The sequence below is a fragment of the Amyelois transitella genome, chromosome 21, assembly GCF_032362555.1.
Source record: "Amyelois transitella isolate CPQ chromosome 21, ilAmyTran1.1, whole genome shotgun sequence".
NCBI lineage: Eukaryota > Metazoa > Arthropoda > Insecta > Lepidoptera > Pyralidae > Amyelois > Amyelois transitella.
This window is the reverse complement of record NC_083524.1, coordinates 5,540,474-5,553,757: the sequence shown is the minus strand read 5'-3', so window position 1 is coordinate 5,553,757 and position 13,284 is coordinate 5,540,474. Positions and strand designations below refer to the sequence as shown.

At 32.1% G+C, this 13,284-nt stretch overlaps 2 protein-coding genes across 2 annotated transcripts; both read left to right on the top strand.

Annotated features, from left to right (window-relative positions):
- The first annotated feature begins 644 nt into the window (after positions 1-644).
- Positions 645-8,129, top strand: LOC106135581 (uncharacterized). The gene is made up of 4 exons (XM_060950495.1): positions 645-1,515; positions 1,988-2,454; positions 6,456-7,260; positions 7,612-8,129. The coding sequence occupies exons 1-4, from the start codon at positions 724-726 to the stop codon at positions 8,068-8,070; spliced, it is 2,523 nt and encodes an 840-aa protein (XP_060806478.1). The 5' UTR covers positions 645-723; the 3' UTR covers positions 8,071-8,129.
- Positions 8,130-9,056: 927 nt separating this feature from the next.
- Positions 9,057-12,194, top strand: LOC106135578 (uncharacterized). The gene is made up of 2 exons (XM_013335928.2): positions 9,057-9,898; positions 10,546-12,194. Exons 1-2 carry the CDS (start codon positions 9,098-9,100, stop codon positions 11,002-11,004), a joined length of 1,260 nt encoding a protein of 419 aa, XP_013191382.2. The 5' UTR covers positions 9,057-9,097; the 3' UTR covers positions 11,005-12,194.
- The last annotated feature ends 1,090 nt before the right edge of the window (positions 12,195-13,284 follow it).

Here is a 13,284-nt window from a genome sequence, read left to right as displayed (position 1 = left end):
AGGGCACGTTTAGTTTGATGATTCAAAGAAAATTAAGTAATAGCTTTTAATCTCAATTTTTAATCGTTTGCATTCAGCGGTGAGAGAGCTGCATTTTGGCTATGTTTTTACTTTTACTGTACATTCTAAATCCTAACTTATACCATAAATACGAAACTTACTCTGACCATTTAAGCTTTCACGCCTTAACCACAGAACCGATATTGATGAAATTTAACATTGGCAAAACACTTTTTTTAAAAAAAAAATATATTTGTTTTTCTGTTGAGACACACAAATAACTTATGAAAAAATAATCAAAGATACCTACTTATTAAATCAAAATGATCGCTTCTTTTAAATCATTATTCTGTTGGTCAAAACTTAAATGCTGTAAAAGGTGTTTGTTATTAACTTGTTTGAATCTTAACAATTTGTAACAAAATTATAACAAATTACATCATCTTTACCAATTAATAGGTTAATTATGATAAGGATAAATATAATGTTTTGATTGTGATATAAATACCTACCTTATATTTTTATCGGTTCAGTTGTTTTAGCATTAATGAAACTCAAATTAACAAAATATTCAACTTATGATGATTGTGTACATTATTTTATCAAAGCATAGGGTTTTGTAGATATAAAGTTGGCTTTTATACTTTGCTGATAGCAGAAAAGTATAAAAGCCAATTTTATGTCTACAAAAGATTATTGTTATGTCGAAATATTAAGGCAAAAATGTTTGAAGGAGAACTTGATAGCTTGACGCCACGTCAGAAAGAATTAATAAGTGAAGTGTTAGAAAACAGAGGTCTAAAAGTTGAAAAAGTTCGCATTGAAACACTTGGACAAGCCGGTGATAACTATGCTGCTAATGTTAAAAAAATAATTGTAGAACTTCGTAATGGAGATACATTCAAAATAGTGGCAAAAATTGCACCCACTGTAGAATTATTAAGAAATACAATGGGTACAGTCCTACTTTTCGGAAACGAGTGTGTCATGTACAATGATATATTACCTAAATTTGTTGACATACAGCGAGCTGCAGGATTGCCAAATGATGAAATATTTCGTTACCCCGAGTGCTACGAAACATTTTTAGAACCACCGAATGAAATTATACTGCTGGAAGATCTCAGAGAATCAGGATTAAAAATGCTAGATCGATTCACGCCACTGCCAAATGAACACATCAAAGTTATTCTCAAGAACTTTGCAAACTATCATTCATTATCGTTTGTATTAAAGAAACAAGATCCTAAAATATTCGACTCATTAATTGGCAAGTTAGGTGGAAATTTCTACAGATTTTTGGGTGCCAATCCTGACTTTAAGTATTATTTCAAAAATCTTGAGAATGACACGATTTCAGTACTAGATAGTGACCTAGATAAGGAAGCAGTACGTGGTACAGTCTCTAAAATGTTTGACCACCATGAGAAGGTCTATGAAGAAGAACTCAATTCCAGGTTTTCTGTTGTTGTACATGGTGACGCTTGGACCAATAACATTATGTTCCAGTTTGAGGTGAGTTTTATGGTTATACCTTCACTATTCAATTATTCAAATAATATAAAGTTTATGAAAATGCGTTGTATATGGGTCTTAACATCATTATAATTACTTTCTGTGAAGGTTAAAAAAACAAAAATCGAACGAATGACACCTAACAAGAAACCAATTTGTAAATGTACTTATAATACAGATTTCAATCAGAAAAAATAAGTCATTATCCCTTACGGACTAGACATACCTAAAAGTCACAAGATGTAAGATCTAAGTGAGATTCAGATGTATTGCTATCCCACATTCCTTAATACACAAGAATAATCACACATTTATAAATAGACAAATAGGTACGGGTTCGGTCTATCCTGTAAGGCATTGACACGTCAAAATGTGTATTTTTACTTCTCTAATAGTGATAAGTAGAATGTATTAAAATTTTGTGACCAGTCTATTTTTGTATTTATTAAAATTTACTCTTATCATGTTTCAGAAAAACGTCCCAAAGGAGGTGGTTTTTATCGATTACCAGATGATTAAGTTAGGAAGTCCTGTAAATGACCTTCAGTACATGATATTTAACTGTACAGATTATAATACAAGGCATCAGCATTTCCACGAATGGATAGACTTTTATCACTCAGAATTAGAGAAATGTCTCCAAAAATTTAATCTCGATGTTAACGAAGTATATCCCAGAAATCAACTTGATGCAGATTTGAGAAAATATTCTAAGCTATATCTAGCTGTAGTAATAATGTCTCATTCGATGTTAATTAGGAAATCAGAAGACGCTGCTAAATTAAAGGATGCAATGAACACAGAAATTTCTGATCCCGAAAATTTTAAGAAAATGACTGAAGATTTGTCAGTCACTAATTTAGATACTGAATCAGTTGGTCTTTTTAAGAGAAAGATAGTAGGTTTAATTCAGAGTTACCGAGACCTTGGCTATCTTGAGTAAAAATTGTTAAAACCTCATCACTCTTAATTAGCTTGCAAAACAGTAGTCTTAAACTTTGATCAAGAAAAATCTTCCTTGTGTTCGTTAAAAAAAAAGAGACTCTCTCCTATAATATACAAGTTCACTTCTAGAGGTGGTGAAAATTTTTCATGATCTTTTTTTGTACTGTTTTCTTTAAAGTATTCTCAGTTTACAGGACTTATATTTTTTTTTTATTAGACTAATGAATTATTTAATAGTAACTCAATTTTACAATAAAATGTGTCCAATGGTACTTTTCTCTTATTTAGGTTAGCGTGTTCCTTATTCGCACTTTTAAATGTTTTTATTTTAATATTAACTGTTTAGTGTAAAAATATACGTTATTTTGAATTTGTGTTTCTAACCAATAAAAAATACACGATGGATTTTACTCGTATGTTTGGCTAGGGGATTGAGATTGTGCGTTGACATCTTGATTCTAGAACTAAGTGTTTTTATTTTAATAATTTCTCACATTACACCTTTTTACGAAACGAAATAAGTTGTGATTATTTTACCTTATTTTATCTGTATAGCATACATACACATATATATCCATTCCGGTGAAGACAGAGCCAACAGTCTTAAAAAGACTGATAGGCCACGTTCCACTGTTTAGCTTTATGATAGAATTGAGATTCAAAAAGTCACAGGTTGTAAGCCCAGGTTTACAACCTATCCCTTGGTCGCCTTTTACGACATGTATGGGAAAGAGATGAAGGGATCCTATTTTTTTTTTCTATTGGTGCCAGGAACCACACGGTTGTCGCGGCTTATCTGTATAGCCAATAAATTAATCTTAATTCCGGTGTGTACCAACGTCCCAAGTAGCGGGTTGGCGTCGATCGACGATGACGCATCAGGGGCGTGGTCTGTCAGAAGGTCTCCAGTTCGATCCCGAGCAGGTCAACATGGAAAATATAGATTTTTTTAACTAGGTCCCTGAATCTTGGACATCTATAATTTATAATAATAATCTATATTATATTATAAAGCTGAAGAGTTTGTTTGTTTGTTTGAACGCGCTAATCTCAGGAACTGCAGGTTCGATTTGAAAAATTCTTTTTGTGTTGAATAAACCATTTATCGAGGAAGGCTTTAGGCTATATAACATCACGGTGCAACTATTAGAAACGAAGAAATAATGGAAAATGTGAAAAAAACGGAAAAAATTATTCATCCTTGAGGGCTTCCGTTGCGTGCGCTGCGAAAACGGTTCCCGATACCAAAAATATATGTATATAAGTATTATTCCTCTTGAAATAATCTAAAAAATGTCCGCTACAGTATATGTCCATCTTTTAAGATTAACCCACAAGAATCGTTTTTATGGTAATTATTTATATGGCAAAACAACGTTTGCCGGGGACAGCTAGTCTAGTCTATACTGATATTATAAAGCTGAAGCGTTTGTTTGTTTGAACGCGCTAATCTCAGGAACTACTGGTTCGAATTGAAAAATTATTTTTGTGTTGAATAGATCATTTAACGAGGAAGGCTTTAGGCTATATAACATCACGGTGCAACTATCAGAACGAAGAAATAATGGAAAATGTGAAAAAAAAAACGGGGAAAATTATTCATCCTAGAGGGCTTGTAGAGAGGCAGGAGGTCAGATACTTAAATCCATTTATTTGATGGGTAATATATCTTATCATAATGCACTGATATCCATATAAATCAATCATCCAATAGGGGTGGGCAGAAAGAGTGAGTATTCCTTCTTGCGAAGAGCCTGTAAGTAAGTAGCTTTCGCCGTACTTTCGCGTAATTAAAAATTATTAGAATTCCTGAAACCCATATTTAAAAAACCACCATCTATTGAGAAAAAGCCGTTTAGCCCGCGCGATTTTACCGCCACCCGCCAAAAGACCAAAATTTTTTCGCAAATCCTACAGGAATTATAGTATTTGCGGCATTTATGAAAAGTACCCGACGTCTTTCTCCAGATTCATCTTAGTCCACGCAAATAATAAAGAGAAAATATTTGTATTTTTGTATGTTTGTAACGAATATACTAAAAAGCAATTGGACTTATTCTCACGAAATTTGGCGCATAAATAGAATAGACCTTCGGAAGTGACATAGGCTTTTTCCCACAATTTTCCCGGGAATTAAGTCCCGCACTAAAGCAAGTTATGTATACGCCAAATTTCAAGAATATTGGTTAGTAGATAACACGTGAAGAGACAAAAAACAAACAAACTTTCGCATTTATAATATTAGTTGGGATTCATAAAATAAAAGAAAAAAAAATTGGAATAACCACAAAAATAAAATATTTCACTGTGCCAAGATTCGATCCTGGAACATTTACTTACAAAATAAGAATCTCGCATCCAAACTAAAGGCTGCTTGTTGTTAATGCCAAAATTTCTAATTGCTTTTGACTTTACTTTTGCGTAAATAAAAAGTGAAAAAAATTAAATAAAATGGAAAAAGTGAATAAAATTAAATAAAATGGAAAAGTAGGAAGAGAGAGACTACATTTCTCCACTTCATCATCCACATTCCACCTATTTATATAACCGCCTAAGAATGTATTTTATACCAACGGAAAAATTCAAAGTCATTCTTAAGGAACGGAATCATGACGTTAATATTTTAACACTTCCAAAAGTATATTTAACGATCATGATGAATAACATTATTTTTGCCTTATTACCATGATTATCATCAAAGTAATTAAGTCACATTGAGTACGTAAGAAAAAATATTGTAAAAGATAAAATAAATATTTTTTATACTATTATTTTATTTTTTATTATTTTTTATATATAATAAATATTTTTTATATATAATTAGATCTAGAATTAAAGATAGCCCTAGTTGTAGTAGCCGGCTGGTTGCTAACATATTCACTTCCTTTTAAGTCTTGATGATCAGTTATAATAAGGCTTACTTCTAATACTTTTTTTTTGTTTGTAACATCTTTATTAAGTAAACTTATCATCTGCACGTCGCAGTCTTGTTTCTTCAAATTTTGAATACTGCTGCCCATTCATTTCGTTTTTGTATAAGTATATTTTCATTCATAAAATCAGTCCTCTTTCTTGGAGATAACATCTTTCTACTTTTTACTATTCCTGCATACTTATTTCGCGTCATTCAGAATTAAGTATATTTGTTAAAGATTATTTTAAAATTACATGCTGTCCCGGCAAATGTTGTTTTGCCATATAAATAACTTTTAAGTAATTTCTAGTTAAAAAAAATGTAAAGGGTGGACAACCTTTATCATTAAGTGGTTTGAAAAATAGATGTTGGCCGATTCTCAGACCTACTCAATATGCTCACAACATCGGTCAAGCCGTTTCGAAGGAGAACGGGAACAAACATTGTGACACAAGAATCATATAAATGTATAAGATTACCCTGTTTCTTAACAACCACGTTAAAATTTTCCGTTCGACCTATGTACTTAATAGCTAATTGGTATTTTATACGTTTATTATTAAGTCCGCTTATTGTGTTTTGATAATTGATAAAGAGCATTAAAATGATGATACTTTGAAGTAAAATATATATTTTAATCAATCTCAATTCTATCTTAAAGCCAAATAGCTGAACGTGGCCTATCAGTCCGCTCAGGACTGTTGGCTCTGTCTACCCCGCAAGGGATATAGACGTGATTATATGTATGTATGTATGTATGTATATATTTTTTCCTGGTGGTATTAGTGCGCAAGTCTGCACTGATATAAATTTAAGTTCATTAAGGCATATAAAACTCATTATCCAATAATATGTGAGCGCCCTTTTTTTATTTTCTTTGAATAAGAAAATATTAAAAGGAGTAGAATTTCCATTTGTAATTGTTTATTTTAATTTTTAATCTACAACAAGTGAACAATCATTGTGATAAAAATTTAAATTATTAATTTTATCAAGACCGTTAGCTATATCAAGGTCAAATATACTTTATATAAGACTTATTTGTTTCAGCTTCAAACTCATAGTGTCCAGACATCTGAATAAACATGGCAGAATTTAAGTTTGAAGGTGAAGTAGAAATTTTGACCCAAAAACAAAAAGATTTAGTAACCGAAGTTCTACAAACAAGAGGACTTAAAGCTACGAAAGTTCGGATAGAAACACTTGGACAAGCCGGCGATAATTACATTGCAAATGTCAAGAAGATAACTGCAGTACTCGATAATGGAAAAATATTTAAAATGATAGCAAAAGTGGCACCAACAAATGAAATATTAAGAGCAACAATGAATGCAAGTGTACTTTTCGGAAACGAGTGTATCATATATAATGAAATACTGCCTGAATTTACAGCGTTACAAAAAGCTGCTGGTTTGTCCCATGAAGAATGTTTTCGTTTTGCTGAATGTTATGGGACTTTGATGGAACCTTTGAGTGAAATTTTACTTTTGGAAGATCTTAAGGATTCAAAGTTTGAGATGCTTGATCGATTTACGCCTTTAACTAATGAAAGTATAAGGCATATTCTTAAAAACTTTGCTGTTTTACATTCTTTATCATTTGCATTGAAGAAACAAGATCCTGATAAATTCATAGCTTACAGTAAACAGCTTCAAGATTTCTATTCAAAGTTGAGCGGTAAACAACATTTCCAAGCATATTTAGATAATATGGAAAAAGGCATGATTTCAATGTTGGATAGTGACTTTTACAAAGGAGCAGTTCGTGGTACTATCTCTAAATTGGCGGAGCATTGGCAGAAGATATCCGCTCTTGAAAAGGACCTTCGATATTCTGTAGTAACACACGGCGATGCATGGACCAACAACATTCTCTTTCGTGTAGAGGTGGGTTATAGAAAAATTAATTATTTTAATCAGTATTAAACAACCCTTATTAATTTTCACACTTATATCAATGATGTAACTTAAATCCAAAATTTAGTGTTGGTAAAATATAGGTTTGAGAGCATGGAATTTTGTCACTTCTGTTAAAGACGTCTGTAGGATTCCAGAGTACAATTCTTGACATACGCCCATCACCTGCTATCTATATGAAAGCATTTCACTCCTTTTTTTCTCGTTTATTCTGTTATTTTATCAAAACTTGCTGTGCATTATATTACTGTGAAATGATACTTTAATTCTTTTCTATACCATGTTTGCACTACTTACTCGATTATTATTATCTTGTTTCAGGAGAACGTGCCGGTGGAAGCTATTTTGATTGACTACCAAATGTCCAAGGTTGGAAATCCCGTCAATGACCTCATGTACCTGCTATTTAGTTCAACAGACCACATCACACGTCATGAACATTTTTACGAATGGCTCGATTATTACCATTCTGAAATGGATAAATCTCTGAACAATTTTGATTTAAAAGCGAGTGATGTATATCCCAGGGAACAACTCGATGCTGATTTGCGAAGATACTCGAAAGTGTCATTCTGTACCGCAATCATGGTCTTTAATGTGTTAATAAGGCAATCAGAAGATGCTTCTAAAATGAAAGAGGCAATGAGTTCTAACGCAGAATTAAAAGAACTAATGGAAACAGTACAATCAGCCAACTTAAACCCAGAATACGTTGTTTTATTCAAAAATAAGATGGAAAATTTAATCGATAGTTATAACGAGTTTGGTTATCTTGACTAGATGATAACTAAAGAAAATTAAGTTTTAGTATAATACAGTAAATTTTGATTATTTTGACTATAGTATGAAGATTATAATAAAAAATCACCAGGAACTTGAATACATTTTTAAATAACACTTCAAAACTTACTTTTTTATTTCATACAAACCTTGTAGTAATGTGAAAGTGTTGAGTTCATTAAGGTTTTTTTACCCAAGGTGGCTAATAGCGTTTTTAGTTTAGAAGCTACGTAACATCAGAAAGAATATCAACTGTTGTTGAGGGCAAAAGATACATACGTACATATAGTTTCGTCTATATTTCTAAAGGGGTAGACAGAGCCAAGAGTTCTGATAAGACTGAGAGGCCACATTAAGCTGTAGGACTTTAAGATGGAATTGAGATTCAAATTGTGACAGATTACCAGTCCTTCGCCCACAAAAAAAGAGAAATAAGTATATAATGTATATACATTAAAGATAGTCTGATACTTGCTGATGCGCGGTCACAAATAATCATCTAAACACGGTTGCAAACTACGTAGTTACCTAAGAAATGTAGTTTTCAGTTAGGAAGACTCCATAGGAGTCCAATGATCTTTTCATGAGGATGTTAAAGAAGATGAAAACTTCAATATCGATTGTAATGGTTGACTTGTTGTTAGGCTTATAATAATTAAGGTGTCATAATATACATATTATGACACCCAACCAAAGCAACTCAAGAAATTTATTGAAAAAAGTTATTATGTACAACATACATACATATAATCACGTCTATATCAACTACGTGGTACATTGCGCGGTAAAAAAGACTTAAAGGCCCCGTTTAGCTGTATGGTTTAATGATGATAACCATGCAAAAGATATTCTTCTTGATTTTTAAATGCCGGGAGCCACATGGCTCTGTACAACATATTAATCAAGTGGAATGCTATCGACGATAAAAAATTATATGATTAATTTTATCATAGCTGATAAGCTAAGGGAAGTATATAAGTCAATTGAATATGTATGGAATTTAAAGTGAACTTACATTTAAGGAAACATGGCAGAATTCACGTTTGAAGGAGAAGTTGATAGTTTATCACCACGCCAAAGGGAGTTCATAAGTGAACTATTACAAAAAAGAGGACTTAAAGTTCAAAAGGTTCAAATAGAAACCCTCGGAAAAGCTGGTGATAATTATGTTGCTAATTTTAAGAAGATTATAGCAGTACTTGAAAATGGACAAACATTTGATATGATAGCAAAAGTTGCACCTACTAACGAAATTGTGAGAGCTACTATGGGCACAGTTGTACTTTTTGGAAACGAGTGCCTCATGTATAATGAAGTCTTGCCTAAATTTGTTGACTTACAACGTGCTGCAGGTATATCAGAAGAAGAATTTTTCCGTTCTCCTGAATGTTACGGAACTTTGATGGAGCCATTAAACGAAATCTTACTTTTGGAGAATTTGAAAGAATCAAATTTCGAAATGCTTGACCGTTTTACTCCCTTGACAAATGAAGCTGTTAAACAGATTCTCAAGAAATTTGCACTACTGCATTCCTTATCGTTTGCATTGAAGAAAGAAGATCCAGATAAATTCGATTCCTACAGTAAAAGGTTTCAAGATTTCTTCGCATTGTTGAGCGCTAATCCTGAATTTCGGGAGTATTTAGCTAGTATTGAGAGAGATACGATTTCGATATTGGATAGTGACGTTTATAAAAAGGCAGTTCGTGGGAGTATATCTCAACTAGTCGAGCATAGTGCGAAGATATTCAAATATGAGCGTAATTTGAGATATTCTGTAGTTATTCATGGTGATGGATGGACCAACAACTTCATGTTCCGTTTAGAGGTGGGTGTATCTTCTTACTAGGTATCTACTTACTATATCTTTTATCTTCTTACTAGGTATCTACTTAATATTAAAATGCAAAAGTTTGTACATGTTTATTTCAGAATAACACGAAGGTTACAGTTGATATGGTAATAAAATGAATTATTTACTTTAATTTTATTTCAAACAGCGGCCGTAAATAGTATATTTCGTACAGTGTTAAATCATTCTTCTAATAGGTTAATAAACCAAATGAATACGTGTGGTTAAAAAATTCTATATGTATAACTTATCAACATAGATTATATCTATCGATTAAGTTAATCGCAGTGTTACGTGTATTAAAACACACAATATAGTGAAATAAACTGAAAATTTATGGTAATTACTGAAAGGATTAATACGGAGATAATGGAAAAGAGTACCTTGAGCCATTACAAAAAATAAAGATGGTCCTTGATAAAAGTTTTACAGACTGATGAATGCTTAATGTAAAAGAGTATGCAGAAGCTATACGTGATTTTTAATATTAATTCTTGTTATTAAAAGTATAAAAAGAAATTGCGATTGAGCCGATCAATTAATCAATTTTCATCAAGCCTCTGACTTCAAAAATGGATTCTTTAAAGCATGTAAATAATTATCAATCAATTATTTCATTACAGGAAAATATTCCAGTTGAAGCCGTTTTAATTGACTACCAATTATCTAAAATTGCAAGCCCAGTAACTGATCTGCAGTACATGATATTCAGCAGTACAGACCACAATACAAGGCATCAACATTATTACGAATGGATAGACTTTTATCACTCTGAATTGGACAAATGTTTGGCCAACTTTGGTTTAAAAGCCAACTACGTGTACCCGAGGGATCAACTCGATGCTGATTTACGAAGATACTCTAAAGTATTTTTCTCTTCTTCGATATTATTATTGACAGTGTTAATAAGAAAAACAGAAGATGCCGCTAAAATGAAAGAGGCAATGGAATCTAATCAAGATTTACAAGATATATCAGCAACAATACAAACATCTTCTTTAGACCAGGAATCAGTTGCTTTGTTCAAACGCAAAATTGAAAATTTGGTTGACAGCTACCGCGAATTTGGCTATCTTGACTAGTCTTATATATAAAATTCTCATGTCACATTGTTCGTTCCTGTACTCCTTCGAAACGGCGATTCTCATGAAATTTTGTGAGCTATTGAGTAAGTCTGAGAATCGGCCAACATCTATTTTTCATATCCCTTAGTGATAAGGGTTGTCCACCCTTAGCATTTTTTTAACTAGAAATTACGTTAAAATGCCCTGCCGTGACAGCTAGTTAATTATTAAATGTCATCGATGTAGGAAGTATAGTCGCAAAGTTAAGTTAACCAAAGAAAAGAGGACAGAAATAATCAAATTTAAAGTACTTTATTATGGAAATAAAATTAAAAATATTTGACAATAAATATAAACTGAAATAAATTGAAGAAAAACTCTAACATTATTTCCTAACCAACAAAACCATGGCAACCGTCGCTATGGCGTACATAAAGAAGGTTGCCTACATCACTCCCCTCCAGAGACCGTGTTAACAAAAGTTAAATACTTTTACGTTAATCGAGAAAAAAGAACTTCAAAGAAGTATGTCAAGGTTTTAGCTATCCTAGGACTTAAGTAATTTATTATTTTTGTAATCGATCTCTGCATGCGACTATATAGAAATTTGGAAATAGGTGTTGGATCCTGCAGCAATTTGAAATAAATATATGGCTTAGGCTCTGCAGCAAACGGGAATAAATAAACAATTAAATAAGTTTATCAAATAAGGAAGCGTTGCCGAACTATCTTCACTATCGATCGATCCTTCAAAAGAAAACTCCGATTAATACTATCGATATTGTCGGTAGTTAGTTGCAAGGTAAGCAGCAATAGTATCGATACTATCAATATCATGGACTATCAATAGTGGACTATACACTAAAATATATACATACATACATAAAGATACGTCTATATTCCTTGCGGGGTAGTCAGAGCCACTAGTCTTGAAAAGACTGATAGGCCACGTTCAGCATTATGATAGAATAACGATTTTAATAGTGACAGGTTGCTAGCCCATCGCCTAAAAAAAAAGATCGCCTTTTATCACATCAACGTCACGTCACACACTTAAATAAGTATTTTTTTTAATCCTCGGTATCTTTAATTTCAATTCTTCCTGCATTGATTATATCTTCATGGTCACGTCCGCTTCTGCAATACTGTTTTGTTCTTTGTAAGATTTTGTTTAATCAATAAAGTTATGATAACAATGTCTATTTCAATCAAGTATCAAGTCGATCTAATTTAAGCACCTAGTATATAAATGTATGTTTACGCTTTGTTTCTTAAAAAACAAACGAAATTAAAAGACAGCTTCTTTTATTTTCTTACATCGTATGTCGAATGTAGAATTGTAACTTTGATTTTAGTTGAAAGGTTAGTAGTTGCCGTGATTTAGGTTTCCTTGATTAACCGATATAACATATGTTTATTGATGCATTTTTGCTATTAAAAAATGTGAACACATAATATTTTTCAAATTTTAAATTCATTGTTTTGTTGAATTCAAACTAAATATATGGTTATACGAAACAGCATATGAAGGTTCTATCAAGGGTGTGAAGTTGACGTTGTTGAAGAAAATGCTGCAGTGCAGTTTGTTACCGCTTCTTCTGCAGTAACGCCTTGGAAGCGGCAGTAAACTTAGTTTTAAGTAATTTATTTGACGTCAACCAATGTTGTGAAACCAAATGATTTGACAATTATTAAGCGATATGAAGTATCCTTTAATAAACATTTTGAATTTGAATTTGGTGCACGTATGTGCGACCTATTAGAAACATTTGGACCCTTATAAAGACTCTCATGATATAATTGGTTTTAATACTTTGCCGCCATGCCATGGACACTTTTAGGTGAAAATTTTTAACTTTTCTAACAAGGTGTCCTAAATGACTTTCTAGAAAAAAATAAAACAAACTTTAACGAAATCTATTTTTTAACCTAAATTTAAGCTCTGAGTAAAAGATATAGATATAGTTAAAAAAAAAGATATCGCGACTATATCTTATGGTACATGAAACATTTTCAGGTTTACATGGTAAGTCTGTACATTTGTCTGTTTTACTTGAAGTGTTAAAAATGTTAGGAAAATTGTAGCAGGAATAGTATATATATCTCTGATATTATGATGTCGGTGAGTATTCAGACAAAGCTGAATAAAACTTTCACAATTTTTTTACCAATAATAATAAACTTTTTATATCGCAATAGGTATCACTTATGAACGTAATTATTAGCTTGGGGTTCTAAGCTATGATGCAGACTGCTGAGAATTTAATACGGATTGCGTTTTGATGAGACAGAACATCT